The 20,069-nt window shown below is 37.4% G+C and overlaps 4 protein-coding genes and 1 long non-coding RNA gene across 10 annotated transcripts in view; 1 reads left to right on the top strand and 4 right to left on the bottom strand.

Annotated features, from left to right (window-relative positions):
- The window catches only part of LOC119076809 (chitin synthase chs-2), a 34,511-nt gene extending 29,437 nt beyond the window's left edge, over window positions 1-5,074 (bottom strand). For 3 of the 6 annotated variants that reach the window (XM_037183793.1, XM_037183791.1, XM_037183795.1), the window contains exon 1: window positions 4,488-5,074. The gene's annotated coding sequence lies outside the window, so the exon portion shown is untranslated. The remainder of the gene's footprint in view (window positions 1-4,487) is intronic. The other 3 variants (XM_037183796.1, XM_037183794.1, XM_037183792.1) reach the window with 2 other exon arrangements.
- Window positions 1-20,069, bottom strand: part of LOC119076869 (odorant receptor Or2-like) — a 200,995-nt gene that overhangs the window by 172,351 nt on the left and 8,575 nt on the right. The window lies entirely within an intron of this gene.
- On the top strand, window positions 3,613-15,017 carry LOC119076883. Its single transcript, XR_005087713.1, has 3 exons — window positions 3,613-3,826; window positions 6,442-6,445; window positions 15,007-15,017. It is a non-coding gene; the product is annotated as an uncharacterized LOC119076883 (long non-coding RNA).
- Window positions 7,798-11,961, bottom strand: LOC119076817 (poly [ADP-ribose] polymerase). Its single transcript, XM_037183805.1, has 9 exons — window positions 11,753-11,961; window positions 11,015-11,428; window positions 10,787-10,884; window positions 10,496-10,718; window positions 10,140-10,435; window positions 9,772-10,081; window positions 9,619-9,712; window positions 9,400-9,559; window positions 7,798-9,281 (listed from the first exon to the last, which is right to left on the bottom strand). The coding sequence occupies exons 1-9, from the start codon at window positions 11,861-11,863 to the stop codon at window positions 7,994-7,996; spliced, it is 2,994 nt and encodes a 997-aa protein (XP_037039700.1). The 5' UTR covers window positions 11,864-11,961; the 3' UTR covers window positions 7,798-7,993.
- LOC119076847 (putative odorant receptor 71a) lies at window positions 13,174-18,118 on the bottom strand. The gene is made up of 4 exons (XM_037183851.1): window positions 17,379-18,118; window positions 13,608-13,707; window positions 13,289-13,549; window positions 13,174-13,227 (listed from the first exon to the last, which is right to left on the bottom strand). The coding sequence occupies exons 1-4, from the start codon at window positions 18,116-18,118 to the stop codon at window positions 13,174-13,176; spliced, it is 1,155 nt and encodes a 384-aa protein (XP_037039746.1).

The raw sequence follows: 20,069 nt of genomic DNA on the forward strand, positions 1-20,069 counted from the left end.
TTTGTTTGTGGTGATCTATTGACGGTGTAATCATTACATAGTTAATCAAAACTTGAGTAGCTTACATCCTATTTAGTATTGTTAGGAGCCAGGGCCGGGTCGGATTAATATAACATGCACAATGGTATTATGAACACTAAAAAAATATTTCTATCTACTATCACGATATAGGTCGATTTCAAGTTTGTGTCGCATTAACTGCTTATGAACTGGATGAAATGTACGTGCCACTATAGCGAAGTATAAGAAAAACGAAATTTCATCGATTTAGCTCCGTTTAAAACCAATAATTCATAACGGTTGAAGACATGAACTGGTTTTTTCCATATTTTCCTAAAGTTTCCTTCATATTTTGAAGTTTTCCTATATTTTTCAAGTTTTTCCTGGAAGATCATCACATCATGCTATACACTTTTAACTCTCTGTTCTCCTTTCTGCAATTTAAGCGTCCCGCTAGCAGTACCGATTGAGACTAAGAATAATCCGACCCTGCACAGAGTATCTCTGATTGGGTTAATTGCATCCAATTTTTCTTAATTAAAATAAAAGAAGTAAAACTTCATGGTTTGGAGCCAATCTTTTGTCTAATGAACTTTTTTACCAATGAAATTCGACTTAATGCGGTTTGGCCGTATAGATCTTTCCTAAAAAAAATACATAAAGCTTGTGTGCATGCTTGCATCATCACTGATTCTATGCATAGATATACATTGAGAGCTTATCGGTTTGCTAAAAAAAAGCTCTAAAACCGTTTAACTAAAGAAGTACAAGACCTGGTATGCAAACATGCGATGATTAAAAGAAGTAAGAGATTGAATCTTTATGGGGAAATGTTTTTTTGTCAGCAAAATTATTCTTTTTTATCAGCAAATTTATTCTTTTAGTTCAGCAAATTTATTGCTATTGTGACCAAATTTAATTCTTCGTCTGCAAATTTATTTTTTTGAAACAGCAAATTTAATCTTATTTTGTCAGCACATTTATTTTTTTGCAATCTGCAAAATTAAATATTTTTTTAGCTATTTTTTAGCAGCAAATTTATTTATTTCTATCAGCAAAGTTAATACTTTTGTCAACAAATTTATTGATTCGTCATCAGCAAAATTAATTGTTTAGTTTAGCTATTTTTTAACAGCAATTCTATTGATTTGCAACAGCAAATTTATTCTACTTTTGTCAGCAGATTTATTTCTTGTCATAAGCAAAATTAATTGTTTATTTTATCTATTTTTTATCTATTTTTGGTGAAATGGATTTTCATATATGCTTTTCGTCACTAGTGGTGAAATGGACACCAAAACCCAATGCTTATCGAGCAACACCTCTAACCATTCGGCTATTGAGATATATAATCGCAGTGTAACAATTTTCAAAAGTTCATTTTTCGCAGCTGGTTGCAGAAAACGTTGTATGCAACACGTTGTGAAAGTGGTAGTTTTTGTCACATGCTTCGCTCGCTTCGCACGTCTGATAACATTACATCTAGTGACACAAACTACCACTTTTCGCAACTAGCTGCAGAAATTACTATTTCACGTCTTACGTCAACGTAAATAGTTATTGACACTACACGGACAATTCATTTCTTTTTACGAAATGGTTACCAATTTTCATTGCACTTAAAAAGCGTTTTAACACGCCGAGCGATCCGGCCCATTGCCCCGGAGCGAAGCGGAGGGCCGCAATGCGAGCCGGGCGCCGGAACGGTGTCGGTAACTTAGGAGTTAATTTTTTTTCTCTCGCCTCGTCTAATAATTAGTCTGTGTAATTCATTGCCCATAAAGAGCGTTTTAACACGCCGAGCGATCCGTAAACTTAGTTAAAGTGAAATTATTATGAAAGGTGTGCATCCTAGAAATTACGCATAGCGAAATTACGAAGCCCCATTCAAATCGAGGGATAAATGCTTTTTTAGGCACTAGGTGTGTAGATTGTCACTCGATACCGCAGGTCGAGCGTGACAATACACATCGTGTGCCTAAAAGATCTATCACCGAGTTGTGTACAACGTTTTTCGCAATAAAGGCAACGGAAAGTTCTACTTTTCGTCGCTTGTTGAGTTGACGTTTTCGTGTTAGTGGTGTTAGTGATATAATTTTATATGTCCTACTGCGGGACATATGCTGATTGAAGATAGTAATTTTCCTACTTATAAAAAAATAAATTTGCAATTGAAACACTAATAAATTTGCTGACAAAAAGCAATAACTTCGAGGTATTAATTTTGCTGTTCGAAGGCATTAAAAGTGCATATTACAAAACAATAAATTTGCTGACTACAAAGTAATAAATTTGCTGCCAGGGATTTGCTGCAAAAGAATTATTTTTGCTGCTTAAAGTCAGTAATATTGCTGCTCAGAAAGCAATAAATATGCTGTTCGAGTACTAATAAGTTTGCTGAAAATAAGACTAATTTTGCTGATACAAAACACTAAATTTGCTGATAAAAATGATTAAATTTGCTGCTAAAAAAAATAAATTTGCTGAAAAAAAGAATAAATTTGCTGATGAAATAAATAATTTTGCTACTAAAAGAATAAATTTGCTGACAAAAAAATAGATGCCAATCTTTATGTACACGCTTGGTTTAAAATTAAGCCCACTATTCAAAAGCTCATAACGTGATTGATGTTGCTACAAGTGGCTATTTTAAGAAGGTAATTTAACGGAATTTTCCAATTTTCCCGTATTTCCGGTAATTTTACCAAAAATAATTTTTCTTAAAATCAAGGAAAATTTGGGGGAAAAAATCCAAAAATAGTAACTGGTTGTCCCATCAGGAAAAGCCACACTGTCTGCTCTGAGGTCTCATCGACAATGTTGACTTATCTCAGCCACTTCAATGGATTAGGAGGATACAATAATGTCTACCACTACTGTCTCTCTAAGTTCACCAGTTGGTACAGACATGCATTTACACTGGTTACACTGTTTTACCACTACCACATGCGTGCGTGTGACTATGCCATATGCATAAAGACGTATAAGTAGTGTAGTTATATGAATGGACCAGCTGGTAAACAAGCCGAATCAAACTAAGACATAGATTTGGTTGACATTAACTGTACATTTTTTCGAAATGGTATAGTCATTAGTCAGCCATAAAACGACATATAACTAATTATCAAGTTTTGCAAATTGTCATACATTTCGATTTCATTTAGAAATTCCATTATTGAATCATTCAACGTTCGACTCATTATGACAATCCTCCTTCGGCGACCTTTATTTTCATAGTTCACTTTCATGGATTGACCTGTTACGAAAAATGACGTCACGAACGAAACATGAAAAATTAATACCCAAAAACCGATGTACTTGCGCCATTGTAATGACCGAAAAGTAAAAGTTTGATTTATTTACCACACTCAAAAATATACGAAGAGAAGTGATTGTCCATTTTAATGCAATACGGATTTTATGTAATTTTTACGAATAACGAGAGCCGTGTAATAATAGAGGACGCCAGCTTTTTTGGACAAAAACGATAATGTCCAGCAATAACAATAATTCCCAACAATAATGCCCCGTCAAAAATGGCGACCATTGTGAATGCATACACATGGACAAGTCAATTTTGTATTAATTTTTAATTTTTATTCTAAAAGTGCGTCCGGATCTATATTTTATTACTGCAATCCGTAGATCTAATTTGTAGGAAGCTAACGAAATTAAGCTGGAAAAAATCTGTTCATCTTTCAACGCGCTGTTCGACGACAAACATCATCCACTACACAACAAACACGTGCTTAACCTGCAAGCGGAACATATAATGTTTGTCGTCGCACAGCGTGTTGTAAATTGAAACAATTTTTTCCAGCTCAATGTCGTTAGCTTCCTAAAAATTAGATCTACGGATTGCAGTGATAAAATGTAGATCCGGACGCACTTTTAGAATAAAAATCAAAAATAAATACAAAATTGACTTGTCCATGTGTATGCATTCACAATGGTCGCCATTTTTGACGGGGCATTATTGTTGGGAATTATTGTTATTGTTGGACATTATCGTTTTTGTCCAAAAAAGCTGGCGTCCTCAAATATTAAAGAAATACGATCGGGCAGTATAATAATGAGTGAGAGAGTGAGTAAAAAAAAAAATCGAATAATTTCGTTGCAATATAACAACGGTAGATGACCAATATCGACAGACGTCCACGTATTTCTGTTTGTTTTAATAAAAAATATGAAATCGGTCGTTGGCCACTAATTCGTACAAAGAGCAATTATTACGTGGGCTCTATCAATTACATAGAAAACTTATTCTGAAGCAAAATAAAAACTCTTTCAGACATCCGGTTTTTATACCAGAAACGTATGGACTGGATCTCTTGATTAAATAGTTTTCCATTTTTTGAAACCAGAATTTTTTTGATAGAATTGTTTTTAGTTTATTTGAATAAATCACATAAATTGCCATTAAAATGAGTCTCTTTTCAATCTGAAAAACAAATCAAAATCTTTGATAATATTATGCAGACATTTACCCAGTTACTGTTAACGTTTATATTCCTTTCACAAAACAAGAATTCTCCGCTATATTTGTCCACATAAAGTCCACCAATTCATACATAAAGTCAGCTAAACTAACACAAAATTGTATATTTATACACACCGTATGATTAAGAACTCGTGTACTCGTGAGTTGTGACCAAAATAAATTTATTGGAAATATCATACACACGCAAACCGTTCAACTAAAAAATGTTTTCTTCTACAATTTCTTGCAGAAACTCTTTAAATATTATACTTCGATGTATAAAGAGAAACTTTCACAGTAACCATTGAACGAAGGAAAAAAAACTGATTCGAAATTAACGTTTTCTTTTTCTACCCGCACAACGGTCTTTACGACAACATTTTCTTCAACTCATCCACCACTCATAAAGATTTTATCATATGTTGGGGTGACGCGGGTGATATTAGAATTGTGTCGAAAAATCCATCAGAAAACAACAAAACACATCAAATTTCATCACGTATACACGACACGGTATATAATAGCGAACATTGACGCGCTCGTATTATAAAAGTTTCTTGACGGGTTCGTGTCTTTTCTGTTACTGAACAAGTCTTTCGTTTGGTTGAAGGCTGCTGGTATTTTATTTCACTGGTGATGGTATGTTGGGGAGTGCAAACATGATGTTGTTTGTAGATGTTGAGGTTCAACACCACAAGATGTAGAAGGTGTTCCATAAAATCTTTGATATTTTGTTGGAGATGTCAAGTCGGTATATTATCGCTATAAAGAGTGACTTATCGTAAGAATGGTTGGATAAGAATAAATGTACTTATTTTAAGAGTTGATGTGTCGTTCAACTGAAGAGCGTGGTTGGATTAAAATTTCCGGAAGAAAACCGCGGACTTTTTATTTGAAAGAAATGAAGGCCACTTATAGGTATGAAAAATAGATTGTGAAGTCGAACAGGTGCAGTATTTATTTTCTCTATCTATTGTGTGTTTGCGACAGACGATAGGGCAAATGTTCATCAACTTAAAGCTCAAAAAGTATTTTTCTAGCGAACGAGCTAAAGGCGTAACCTCTCATTTGCTTAAAAAAACATACTGCCTTTACTGGCTGCCAAATGGCACAAAACTATCTGATTAAAGGGCACATAAATTAAGTTACAAGCGCTAATTCTACTCAGAATAGGCGTCATATAGGGATTTTGGTGGAATTGCTAGTTCGTTGTCTGTTATATTCAATAGTTAAGCACTCAGTGGCACAAGCAAAAAAAATTTTTTGGCACAGTGGCGATAGCATCAAATGTACCAACTGAGAGTCTGAGTGATTTTTCGTCCTTGCGTATGACATTGTTAGATTTCGTAAGGTGGGTAGAATGTGTTTCACGACTTTATGCAATTCAGTGATGATATTCGTAACTGACGCAGCCTGTGTGCAATGTTATATTAGCGTATTTTATCGCACTAGTGCCATAAGAAGTTTGCAAGGGACTTTATCGCACTAGTATGAAAAAAGCCACGTGTAACACGTGACGTGTTGCTGACGTCACACTACGAATATATTCGATATTTGTTTGACTTTCTTCACTGCATAAAATGTAGTATTGCAATACGTATCGTATGCTGGTATATTATCGCAAACAACGTCTTATCAACCTCGGCTTCGCCTCGGATTGATAACCTGACATCTAGTGCGATAATATACCTTCATACGATTCTTGTTACATCAAGATATTATTTTTAAGCGCCAGAAGGACCCTATCACGGATAAGCCTTGTCTGTACCTTAGCCGCTATATAGCTAGTTTTCGAGGTCGAAACAGCTTTTCTTTCTTCTTTTTTGTAACTTTACGTGATGGGCAAGGGAGGAGCTATTGCTCTGTTTGTCGTTCCGAAGAGTCTTTCTTTGAAAGTCGGAGGGTGTGAAAGGAATTCGGTTACTGCAATCTACGCCCTGAGCTTTTCGTCTCAGGTTAAGCAAAGTTGGTATGCAGAAGGTAGTATATTCAAATTGGTGTTAAACTTAAAATCAAGTAAAGAGTTGAAATAGTACATTACTGCTATAAGGCTGTATATAAGAGACGTGTACGTATACGAGCGCTTGCGCGAGTATTAGTACGAGTATCTTATATACAGCCTTATATAAGTGAGGTATTTTATCGCAGTAGGCAAACATCTCTTTTTCTAGTTATATAATTTTGCTTGCAAAACCTTTAGCTCTCTAGGGTAAATTTGTTTACTCTTATGTACGTGATGTATATAGCGCAAAATACACACACCGTATGCTACAAGAATTATTACTCTTTCTTGGATCTTGTACCATAGACTAAAAGTCTTTTTTAGCGTATTCGATTCCAGACCAGCCTTCGGTTCTGTCTGGAAACATCTCACACGATAAAAAAAACTTTTAGTCCTAGGTACGAAATATCCTAGTTCATACCTTGCACCAAAAAATGCACTTTTCCTCCGTTGAATTTAAAATAAACATTTCGTACCGTACCACGCCTCGCCTTCGGCTCGTTCTGGAAATCTCTGACAGACTTTTAGTCCGTGGAATGCGAAGAAAACCAACTTCAATTTTTCTTTAAGTTTTTATTATTTAAGATTGTAAATTTAACATGCAAATGGTAACAAAAAACCTAGTTTCTAATAAAACAGGCAGCGGTTCATTTCTCATTAAACTTTCTAACAGCAAAGTACGCCCAAGATTAATAAATTACCACCGACTTTCAACTATTACGCTGGAAATTCGACGACATTAGTATCGACGACTTTCGGAAGACGCGGTGGGTTCCTATAGAAAAGATGAGTTAGTGGTTTCTGCAGGAAGTCCTGCTTTGTGAGTCATCGATATTCACGTCGTCGAGTTTTCAGCACAATCTTCCAACGGAAGTCATTTATCAATTTTGTTTGTCCCTTTTTGGTATCAGCGTTCTGAAAGTGGACTTATTACTAAAATAGATAGTCAATGGGGAAATGGTTCCATTTCTATTGAACGAATAGACCGGTCAGCATATTTTTTGAGTATTTCCTGTCTACCTTTGACAGTCGGCTTAACCATCAGTTATCTACAACACCTACGAAATGGTTTGTGTTATCTTGTGTGACAGGAGCCCGAAACTCAATTTGACCCGAACCTGAATTAGGATTTCTGGTTCGACTTTAAAACCTGTAATGGTTCAACCCGAACCTGACCTGAAAGTGAATTTTCAATTTTGATTTTGATCCGAACCCGTTCCGAACCATAATTGTAACTAATGAAGTAAAAGATTGTGTCGCTTATTGTGGAAGGTTAAAATGATTCGAACTCGGAAGACAAAAACGAAGCCACTCGTCGAACGATCATCAATTATTTTTTTTTATTATTATCAAATGAAGAAATGTGAACGCGCCATAAATTCTTAACAGCTCGAAAGAGCTTTGAACAAGATATAATGAGTTATCGAACAAAAACAAAAAAAGAAGAAAAAACGAAAAAATTTCACTTGCTGGAATGACATCGTTTGACACCACTTGTAACGGGCTGTCGCTTAAAACTTATGTTTAAAATTCAATTTGAACAAGTATTTGACGTTGATCTGAGCCACATCGTAAACGATAAACTCGTTGTACAGCAGACTGGACTTCAATTTTGTGTCGGTGAACGGCTTGCCGATAGGTATTTCCACACCCGAAGCATCAACATGAGATTCAGCTGGATTCGGATAGGTTTTTCCGCATCCCTTAACGCTGTGTTTACCTTTGGGTAGCTCGGTGATGTAATTGGCTGCCTTACAATCGTATGTATCTCCCAATGCCACCTCACACAGTAACATTAAACCGGTACTGTTTGCTGCCGATGTGCAACAATAATTGGCTGACTTCGAAACCATGTCGGCGAAGTACACACCTTTGCCGAACATGTAACCGGTGACTGGTGCCTCGGGCGGTGCGATTTTCAAACCATTCGACAAAATGCCGACGAAATTCGTAAGTCGAGAACCGTGCCACAGCAATTTTCGGTTGTGCATCTTTTTGAATGGTCTGTAGCGACGTTTTTCGCCGGATCGGTCCACATTGAATATGTCTTCGATTTCCAATTCAAAGTTGGAGTGCGTTTCGGCGTGTGTGTTGCGCACGTATTTCTCCAGCAGTGCAAATTCTTCCGTATCTCTGGCAATCGGTTTGAGTTCGGTGTTGAGCTGTTTGTAATGACCATCCAGTGGGGACTTGTTGTCATCGGTTTCCGTTTGCAGGAAACTGTACGCAACCTCCAATTCGATCAAACTTTCGATCATTGCTGTTTTAGCGTTGATCGTTTCAATGGTATCGATGACCGGAGGACGTTCCACGCCAAAATCATGCGGCAACAGTGTGTAGAACTGATTCGAGTAACCAATAAATTCGCTGCTGGAGCCACCATTTTTCACCAATTCCGACAACTTTTGCAGCACTTTCAACGCTTCGGACAGCTGCTTTTGACTCAATTTGCCCAACGGCATCTTCTCCATGTCCAGTTCGAATTCCAACATCGCCTTCTTCATTGTGTCCAAGTCGAACATCAATTTCATCAGATCCTGCACGGCCGGCGCCAATTCCGACTTGTGTCTGTTTTGATCTGTGATCTTCTTCTCGATCTTTTCGTCACCGTAATCAATGTCCATGGGGAAATACTTGCCTGCAATTTTGTTGAACGTACTCGCTCCGAAATGATTGCCCGTTCGTTCGTGGTAAATTTTTCGAAATTCGTCCATGGCCTCACCGGAACTGGAGTATTTTTCCGTTTTGTTTCCTCCGATCGTTGTGCCGATTCTGCCCCACGATCGGAATAAGTAATACCTGAAAGCGGAAACGGTTCTGGTAATTAATTTTGTTTGGTTGCATTGATGCATCGGAGACATCCGACAGTATTACAGCAAAATCATCATGGTCAGTGTCTCAGAAGCGTTTAACTTACTTCTTCTTATTGTCCGATTCCAGCAGCTGTATTTTGTAGTAGGAATTTTTGTCCGCTTGTATGTCAATGTTGTTCAGTATGGCGAACCATTTGGTATTTCCCTGTGAAAATATATGCGTCACATCTTCCAGTCCTGAATCCGGATCCACAGCACCACCATCTAAAAAACGATTTTCGTTAGATTTTCACATTTTCACCCAATAAACGGACGGGACATACTTTTCAACTTCAGTGTGACCGATTTTGGCACAGATTTCGTATACATGCTCTTCGACTTGGTTCTTGTCTCCTCTTGTGGAATTCTCAGCATCGGCTGAAAGGAGAATCAATTTTGTGGAAGGGGCAGAATGGAATATTTCGGATGCAACTCACATCAGTTCCCCAATCGCAAATGCTTTGAGTTTTTATGTATTTGATGGCGTTTTCCGCAGTAATTTCATCCAAAAACTTCAGCGGAACAATTTGGATGCCGTGCTCTTTGGCTTTCTGCATTTTGTCCGTCATTTTCTTCACCTCACTTTCGTCGGAAATTATGACTGCAATTTTGCTGTGGACAGACGAGGTCAATCTGCCGCCCAATCTCTCGATTTGGCTTTTGATTTCGTCCTTTGAACGGTCGAATTTGCCAATGAGACCAATTTCCATTTTGTACAGCGGTGGTCGATCCCGTTTAACTTTTGGTCTGGAAATTGAACAAGGATGTCAGTTCGTTTTCGCACTGATCTTTGGCACGGACTTACCCCGAAATCTCTTCCTCCTTTTTGACCTTTGAATTTGAAACGGTGGGTGCGACGTATTTGGTGGCTCGATTTTTTACACTGAATTTCTTGTTCAGAAACGAGTATTCCGTCTTTAAATGTGTTGGGATACGTGGCCCCTCGCGTGGCGGTTCTTTTAAAATGTTTTCGCATTTCACCCATTCGGATACATTTCCGTTGCAAATGTAATTCGATTTGCGGAAAACGTATTGACCCTTGCACAGTTGGCACGGTTTGAGAGAGCCGAAAGTTAGGATGTCAGCGACAGCGCTCAGTATCTGTAATTTAGAAATGCAGATAGGATGCGATGACAAAAAAAGAAATTCCACAGTTTTTACCTCTGATGTTCCAGACGGAACTTCCTGTTTGTTCTTTTCCAGAATTTCGATCAGTTCCTGTTTCTTAAGGCTCGCCTTAAGTTTGTCATGGATCTTGTAATACTCTTTGTTCTGTTCAGCCATCAATTTGTCGAGGGCTGCATCGGCAGCTGTATCGACTTCATCCTTGATTTCCATCTTTTGTTTCTTTATTTCGGGCATTACTTCGTCCAACTTCATTGGTCTGTAAGAATCGTATATTCGGGGAACATCATGAATCACTATGCATGCTTTTGCAGCCATTTCACTTACGGTAAATGTTTGTCAACCAGAGCCTGGTCTTCTTTGCTCAAGCTTTTAAATCCAGGCAGCTGATTACCCGGTCCGAACCATCCGAGTTCACTTCGGAGCTGTAAATGTTTTGAAATTCGCGTTGTTTAATTGGACGATAAAGTGAACATAAAGTTCTTGAACAGTTTCACCGACTGGACAGTACACACAGTACAGTCAATTATTACTTGTAAGAAACTTAGTGCCTACCTTAGCAAAACATTCGTAGTGATGCCATAATGGTTGACCCCCATATTTCATGCCAACTTCCGAGTCATAGACGGTCTTCTTGATCCGAACTTCGCCCTTCATAATTTTACTTTCACATCCTCGGCACTCTGCTCGGGATGACACGGAATACTCAACACCGAAATCTTTCGATGCTGCGTCGGTCATTTTAGCACTTGTGTCAGCTGTTCTCTTTTTGCCCTTCTTTCCCCCATTAGACGAACTTGGCTGTGCGATGACCGACGAATTTTGTGAGATCTGTTCGGTGATGCGTTTTTGATCTTCCATTCGAAGCGAATCGAAACCTTCAATGTCTCCAGTTGTAGCCGGACGTTGTTTTACGAAGAAACATTGTTCGTGGAACCAATTCGGTTGTTTACCATCATGGAATGCAGACTGTGGAAAGAAGAGGAACGATAATCCACATGTTGCATTGTTTGATACAGGCACACGACACACACACACACACACACACATTGATGCACACTAAGTTAGGATTATGAATGGGCGATCGTGTTCTTGGAGGTAGTTAAATAAATTGAATCAAAAACAATTGGTCACTAGATCGGTTCAAGGAACTACCATTACTGACATTGGGGCTGTCGTTCCCCAATAAAAAGTCGAAATGTCATTCAAAGTTAAGCGAAAAGAAAGATAAATTCCCGAACCGGTCGATGCGGTGTATTGCCTAACCTAACAAAACAGAAGCTTAGATGTTACCTGAACCATTCTGGCAATTCTTAGGACATCTTTTCCGATATTTTGCTTGCATCCTTTACAACCGGCTCTGCCACTTTTAGCATATTCAGCTTTGAACGGTAAATCTTCCATTTTAACGACACAAAATTAATCAACAATTTTGGAACAAAACATTCAGACGCAGTTTCGAAGCAATTATGGCGAAATATTCCTTCACTTTGCGCGCTGTCATTCTGGTACACCACCATACACTGATGTTTCGTTGCCAACTTTGTTGTGATGTTACTTTTTTTACGATTTGTTTTGATTTTTCGCGCGAAGACTAATCAATTTTTATGGAAAATCAGTTGGAATGTAACTGGATTTATTTGATATTCTGAATATTTCTTTCTAAATTGTGTTGATTGCAATGTTTCCGTGGAAAAATAGGACATGAAGGTAGATTTTATCTCTTTATTCACAGTCTACGTTTCATGATTTCAAATAACCGATTGACATTGCTGCTGATTCACGACTTGTGACTTACGTTACACAAATCTAAGGATGTTGGTAACATCCTCGGACCTTTGCCGCGTGTCCGAGCTCTTGATTCACCAGTGCTGTTGATTCACGACTTGTGACTCACATACATTACACAAATGCGTACAAATAGATTTGTGTAAGGTAAGTCACAAAAGTCGTGAATCAACAGCAATGATGACTAGTCGTGAATCAACATCAACATTGTTATCAACATCCTTAGATTCTTAGAGTCTGCGGAGAAATACTGTTCTTTCATTTAGGAAACAGTTTATCGGTGAAAGCACGATATGTGCTCGACTACTAATACATGGCTAGTACCTAGTACATACATACAGACTGGGTGACCCATCCCTGCAAAAGTTTAACCCAATCGATACGACGTATAAAAATTCAAAGAATTTTATTATTTTTCCAAGAATTCGATTCTTCTTTTTTTTTGTTACGATCGTTTTCCTCGTTTAGCGCTCTCTTCGCTCATGCTACAGCAAGGGTAACTACCTAAAAACAAAACCGTTCAAAACCTGATGTTCTCATTTTTCGTAGCATTTTTCGTGAAGTAAAGCACTTCAAATACAACTTAGCTCTATCACCTATGAGAAATTTGTTCACATTCGGTGCGATGCAAGGACAGTGGGACATGAATCTTGCATGAATAATAGGTTTTTTTTTTGTATCTATAACTAGATTTAATTCTGTATTGAAATCGAAAATGTTTGGGCCAACTCTAGCAAATACTTTTCTGCCAATATCTTTTCCTTGGTGCTTCTCAGATTTGCTCCCACAAAGTGTGCTGCTCACACATGTTGAAAGAATCTATGGTGAATGACTAATGTTAACTTTATTGTTATTTCTGAAGATAAGTGATTGCTGTAAGTCTTCAGCTGTTTCGTGTGAGGGTATGTTGAAATTTCCAACAAACTTTATTCTTTGAAATTTTTCAAAATGTTGAACAAGGTGTAAGCTGAATTTAAAATCTGCAATATAAATGGTAAATATCCTCAACTGACAGATCAACGTTAACGAAGCAGCACTCACCCTAGTAAATGTTTCCAAAGTTAACGGATACAATTTACCGATTAGCATCTCATGCGATCGCTTCAAATATTCTCCAAAAATGATTATGCATTTCTTGGTCGAATGTGGTTGTCTGATCCATTTCGTTTCAAAGAGACTGTATGTAAGATTACTTGCCAACATAATCTCATTCCCGAAGTACGTTATCATAAGTAACTCAGAAATGCCATAAAAGAACGTATAGACATGAACAAGGCGTTCTACAATGTTGTCACCAATATCCTGGCGATCGATAAATTTAATGATTTCAAAGTAGTAGAAATTGATACGTAGATCATACGAATGCCAAGCAGTAAATTGAACCGCAAATACATAGGCCACTGGTGGCGAGTTGCAATAGAAAAAGTTTCGATAAAAATGAATCCACCTCGTCGATCAATCTTAAAAAAAAGAAAAATGAAAGGGCGAACACGAACAGTATTTGACCAACGCACTGTAAACAGGCATCCCAAGTAGCATTTCAGAAAAAATAACTTATTCGTTAGAATAACGTTGTAGCAACGTTGTCACAACGGTTTTGCAACCGTTGTTGCCCGGTTATAGTTTAACCTAGGTCAATTAACCAGAGAGATGCTAATATAACGGCTGGGACGCCGTTTCGACGGATAGAGGGAATCTGTCAACCTTTTTCATATAACGAATGAAATGTCAAAAATGGCTGACTTTTTCCAAAATTGGTCGGTTGTTTACAAAATAATTAATCTTTGACTACAATGATTCGAGAAGCAGAATATGGAAATACGTTTGCATTGGTGTCAAAATTAACGTAAAGGGTTTTATTTGCAAGGTACTTTCGTATTATCTGAGATATACGCGTTCAAAAATTGGTCTCCAAAATTGCTTTTTTCAATTCGGAAATTGTGTACGAATACTGAATCTGATTTATAAATAAATGGACTTACGTTCATTCTGATCCCACAAGGATCATGTTAGCAATTTATTTCATTAAAATTGGTGATGCTGGAAGTATTAAAAAAAATCTGTGGTTATGTCTTTTTCAATTTGACAGCTGGTCGCATACGGTTCAATTTTTTTCAGAAATGATGGACAAATTCCCTCTATCCGTCGAAACGGCGTCCCAGCCGTTATCTTAGCATCTCTCTGCAATTAACCGTTGGATAACAGTTAAACAACGAAAAAGTTAAAAATTTAAGGTAGAGCAACTATAATTTTTAACTTTTTCGTTGTTTAACGGTTATCCAACGGTTAATTGACGTAGGTTAAACTATAACCGGGCAACAACGGTTGCACAACCGTTGTGGCAACGTTGCTACAACGTTATTTTAACGAATAAGTTATTTTTTCTGAAATGCTACTTGGGATCGGATAGCCCTTACTTCAAATCTGTTCTGGTGTCTGTTTATAGTGCGTTGATTTTGACATATGTGGACTTACACGGTGAGCTTGAAAATGACCATACCTGATATGTCGTGCACATGAAATTTTTTATTGATATTCAGGGGTCGTACTACTCCTTATTTTCCTGATTTTCCTTATTTTTGAAAAAACCACCTTATTCCTCCTTATTTTTGAAAAAGTTCCTTTTTTTCCTTATCTTTCAATAATTTTGACGAGAAAACTACATTTTTGGATAACAGATAATAAAAAAAAAATCGCTGCGCGGCAGAATACTGAGCAATAGGGTCATCGTAAATCTTCACCCGATCTCCTACTGCTAGTAAACAAACCATAGAAATGTAGTTCCTTGTTGTCGATTTTACTGAAGAAAAATATCCACGTGGATTACAGTAATTTTGCTACCTTCCCACTCAATGGATTGAAGAATTGAAGGTAACGGACGAATGTTTGGAAAGAATTGCCTCTGTCTCACGCTAAAAAGCGCGGTCATACTAAGTCAGTTAAAACATCGACTTTACAAAAAGTCAGTCTAAGAAACAATCTAACGACAATAGAGCACAGTGGGGGAGGGGGTCCCAAAGTTTCAAAATTTTGGAGGACGCCACTTGTGTGCGACCTGATGGAGGCTTGAAAAGGTCAATGGAATCTACCTGTTCCAAGTCATCTATGGGAAGAATCATTATTTTATTATTTCACTGATGCACTAAGAGGGAAACTTTCCCAACAAACTATTTGGTGGTAGATCACACAAAAAAACAAGACCTACATAAACTTAAATTCATTTGATCAAATTATTGTGTTGTTTACAAATTTGATATAATTCTGACCTCAAATCTCTACTTCACCTAAAAGAAAATTAAGTAATGTAGCATATTGAGAAATGTACAGTTTTGTCCTGAGGTTCAAAACACGACCTACAACCAATGGAATGTTGTAAAGAGCCATAGTCTTATTTTGTGGGTTGTGTAGATTATTTGTATTAATATTTACACGTAAATATTCACAGTCCACAAAATAAACAATTGACATGGTATAAGAAAGTAGCGGTAAGCTAAGGTTAATAATTTCAAATTAACTTTTACTATTAAACCATGGTAATTCGTTCAGGCCGCGTTCAGGAACGATAAATTCTTCACTGAGTGAACATTCGTTTCTCACGATGTACTTTGGTCGTGAAAGTTTACCCAGATGTCATGAACGTTTCGTTTCTGAACGTGGCCCATTGCGTTTAAGTGGATTAAATTAGTGTAAAATCGTTGAATATGGGTATGGGAATTTTTGAAAAACTTCGTAATTTTTGATTATGAGCCTAAACGAGCCATCAGAACAGTCGGAGCGTTTGCTGCGACTGAGCCCCGTACAAACCCGTATATCTATTGCGTACGTGACCCTAGTGCGTCTGTCACCCTACTTCGACCGTAAGCCTATGCGCCGGTTAAAGTAGTTAAAGTTAAATTATTATGTAATGTGTACATCTTATAAATTGCGCATAGCGCAATTACGAAGCCCCGTACGACGTTCCTTTCAAATGAAACAAAAATTTCAAATCGCCCTAAAATTTTATTTTTTTGAAGGGCCTAGTATCGGCCTCAGTCCGAGGACCCAAATTTAAAATTTTTTTCAACTACATTCTATTCGGCCTTTGATTACCTTCCAAATGAACCAAAAATTACGAGAAACGGATGAAATTTGCTCGAGTTATATGTAAAATACACATAGGGCCCTAGTAGCGGCCTTAGTCCAAGGACCCAAATTTAATTTTTTTTTTCAACAACATTCTATTCGGTGTTCGATTATCTTTCAAATGAAACAAAAATTACGAAAAACGGATGAAATTTACTTGAGTTCTATGTAAAATACACATAGGGCCCTAGTAGCTTTTCACTTCTAAGGCCCTAACTCACGGTCCACTCACCCGATTTTAAAAAACTTTTTTTTCCTGGATTGGTATTGATCTACCTATCATACCTATCATACCTATCATACCTATCATTTGCCGTGTCATTTACATTTTCATCGTTTATTTTGCCATAAATATCACCAAAAGACCTTAAATCACTTAGGTGGCCCTAACTCACGAAGGGCCGACCCGAATATGCCCATCTTCGAACTTAGCCTCACTATTTTGACTATCTTTCAGGGAAAAAAAAATTTTTGAAATCGGATTTGATTTACTCAAGATATCGACGTGACGGACAGACGGACAGACGGACAGACGGCCCAAATTTTTATTGCGGATTCGTCATCTATAAACATAGGCAAACACTTTGCCCTTACCGTCTGCTTCGAATTCCATCAATTACACACGGCATCGTAATCCTATAAGCCCCTTCGTACTTCGTACGGGGCTAAAAAGCGTGCAAGGGGTTGTGCGTATAAAAAATCATCAAGATTTTTACCCAAAAATTTACTTCCAAGCTCCTTATTTTCTCCTTAATTTCAACCGAAAAATTCCTTATTTTCTCCTTATTTTTTTAAAAAACCTCCTTATTTCCTTAATAAGGCACGCCATTTTTGAGTGCGAGGTCTGGATATTAGAAGAGGGCAGCCCCGTGATTAAGAATCACATAATATCCTTACCAACGATACCAAACATGTTGTGTTACAACATGGACATGTAACTTTCTTAACCTAAGATTTCATGTACACACGGCATATCAGATATGGACATTTTCAAGCTCACCGCGCTCACCCTTTTAAATGAAGATGAGCTTCAATCGACGCCACTAAGTCCCGATAGAAAATTGTCTGTTGTTCCTTTTCCAATAGTTTTACTTTACCGTCACCTGTGATTCGTCCCACGTTTCTTATTTCCATTCCTAGAATTTTATATCTTAAAGAACACAGCAGCAATAAGTACCAAACTATAACGGAAAACGCCATTGCCAGGAATGTTACAATATTTTCGGTAGTGAAGAAAATGTACGCCACCCAAAATCCAATTTCACTATTTTTCCAATCCAATGGAAACGCAATATCCACAAGAAGAGACTTCGTACTTCCAAAAAATGGAAAAGCTGAACATCCTAATGTGACAACGATTGTAGCACATGCGAATGCCACCACAAATTTGATGAAATTTTCCACTTTTTCATTGAAAAATACTACGTCCTCGTGATTTCGAATGGAGAAGACACACATTCGATCTAGCAACTCCATAATTTCCGTCTGTTTCCAAAGCAAAATCCAAATTTTAATAGTCAGAACTGCGGCGAGAAGTGATATTTCCACTAGCAAAATACTGTCATCTACTGTTTCGTTGGTAATTGCTCCAACCAGAAACGAAGTGGGATAAAACACGTAATAGATGCTATAGAATGACTTCAGTCCGACTTGTCTAACTGTAGGTCTGTCTACTCCATGCCAGATACCGATACGATGAAAGAAAGAAATCATTCGATCGATTACTTTATGAATACTGGTTGAATGCATCCTTGAATTTATGAACGTCGTCTGTCTTGCTTGAGTAGTAAATGGTTGATGGGATATTCAAAACGTTAAATTGTTTCCTTTTAGTGCAATACCAATAATTGCCTCTGTACTATAGGTAAATTTGAATAAATTACACGTAATAGGTTAACTGCAGTGATTGGAGGCCAAGCACAAATTACGTACACTCTTTAGGACGTATACGCTCGATATGAAATTTGATAGATTCTTTATACACAACAGTTATGCGTAGAAGAAAGGGGCTCTAAAACTTACCATTTTGGGCGTACGTGAAGGAGTACATTTTGTTTGTACAGTTCTCGTCACACAAACTTTTCACAACTTTTTTTTGTCGACTTTGGTAAAGTAAGAATACTGATTTGTCTATGATAAAGTTGGAGTACGCTCTTCATTGCATGCATTCTAATGCCTTTTCAAATAAATTCAAAGCTGCACCAAACACTATTGTCTCTATGTGCTGATGAAAGAATCTAGAGTGAATAGTTAATGTGAATTCTTTCACTATTCCTATGGATCAGGGATTGCTGATAGTCTTCTTGAACTGTTTCGTGTCAGGATATATTGATATGCTCCACCGGAACATCTGCTTCCTCTTACATTTTTATTGTTTGACATTGACATTTTTCAAAATATTGAAGAGGGTGTAAGACGATTTCAAAATCTGCAATACAAAGTTACGATGACTAAGTTGACACACCAATAACGACCAACACATACTCTAGTAAATGTTTCCAAAGTTAACGGATACAATTTGCCGATTAGCATCACATGCGACCGCTTCAGATATTCACCAAAAATAATAAGACATTTCTGGGTCGAGTGGGGTTGCGCGATCCACTTCGTTTCAAAGAGACTGTAAGTAATATTACTTGACAACATAATCTCATTCCCCAGGTACGTTATCATAAACAACTCAGCGATGTTGTAGAAAAACGTATAGAAATGAATTATGCGTTCCACAGAGTTCACACTAACATCCTGGAAATTATACGAAAATTTTAATGATTTCAAAGTTATTCGGATTGGTGTTGATCATACGAATGCCAAGCAATAAATTGAACTGCAAATGCATAAGCCACTGGTGGCAAATTGTAATAGAAAAACTTTCGATAAAAATGAATCCACTTCGTCGATCAATCTTTAAAGGAAATGAAAAGGCAAAAAGCATTGGACTGGACATGTTATAAGGACTTACTCTTTTAAATGAAGGTAAGCTTCAATCGACGCCACTAAGTCCCGACGAAAAATTGTCTGTTGTTCCTTTTCCAAGATTTTTTCTTTACCGCCACCTGTGATTCGTCCCACGTCTCTTATTTCCATTCCTAGAATTTTATATCTTAAAGAACACAGCAGCAATAAATACCAAACTATAACGGAAAACGCCATCGACAGAAATGTTACGGCATTTTCGCTAGTGAAGAAAATGTACGCAACCCAAAAACCAATTTCACTATTTTTCCAATCCAATGGAAACGCAATATCCACAAGAAGAGACTTCGTATTTCCAAAAAACGGAAAAACTGAACATCCCAATGAGCCAACAATTGCTGCACATCCGTATACATTCACGAATTTGATGAATTTCTCCACTTTGTCATTGAAAAATGCAAACTCTTCGTCATTTCGAATTGAAAAGAAACATATTCGATTTAGGATCTTCATTATTTGCTTCTGCTTCCAAAGCAACATCCAAATTTTCGTAGCCATAACTGAGGCAATAATCGATGCTTCCGCTAAGAAAATACTTTCATCTACGGACTCTTTCGTAATTGCTCCAATCGACAATGAAATGGGAAATAACGCGTAGTAGATGCATGACGTCAGTCCGAGTTGACTAGTTGAAGGTCTGTCTTCGCCATACCAGATACCGATACGACGAAAGAAAGAAATCATTCGATCGATTACTTTATGAACTCGAAGGGAATGCATTTCT

The sequence above is a fragment of the Bradysia coprophila genome, unplaced genomic scaffold (assembly GCF_014529535.1).
Source record: "Bradysia coprophila strain Holo2 unplaced genomic scaffold, BU_Bcop_v1 contig_232, whole genome shotgun sequence".
Classification (NCBI taxonomy): Eukaryota; Metazoa; Arthropoda; class Insecta; order Diptera; family Sciaridae; genus Bradysia; species Bradysia coprophila.

Coding starts and splice junctions, on each gene's coding strand:
- LOC119076847 (XM_037183851.1), bottom strand. CDS start 18,118: ATGCATTCAACCAGTATTCATAAAGTAATCGATCGAATGATTTCTTTC. Junction 13,708..17,378: donor GCTCATCTTCATTTAAAAGG/GTGAGCGCGGTG, acceptor CTTTTTTTTAAG/ATTGATCGACGAGGTGGATT. Junction 13,228..13,288: donor CTTTGGAAACATTTACTAGG/GTGAGTGCTGCT, acceptor TTTATATTGCAG/ATTTTAAATTCAGCTTACAC.
- LOC119076817 (XM_037183805.1), bottom strand. CDS start 11,863: ATGGAAGATTTACCGTTCAAAGCTGAATATGCTAAAAGTGGCAGAGCC. Junction 10,719..10,786: donor CTGGTTGACAAACATTTACC/GTAAGTGAAATG, acceptor CGATTCTTACAG/ACCAATGAAGTTGGACGAAG. Junction 9,282..9,399: donor GAATCGGACAATAAGAAGAA/GTAAGTTAAACG, acceptor TTCCGCTTTCAG/GTATTACTTATTCCGATCGT.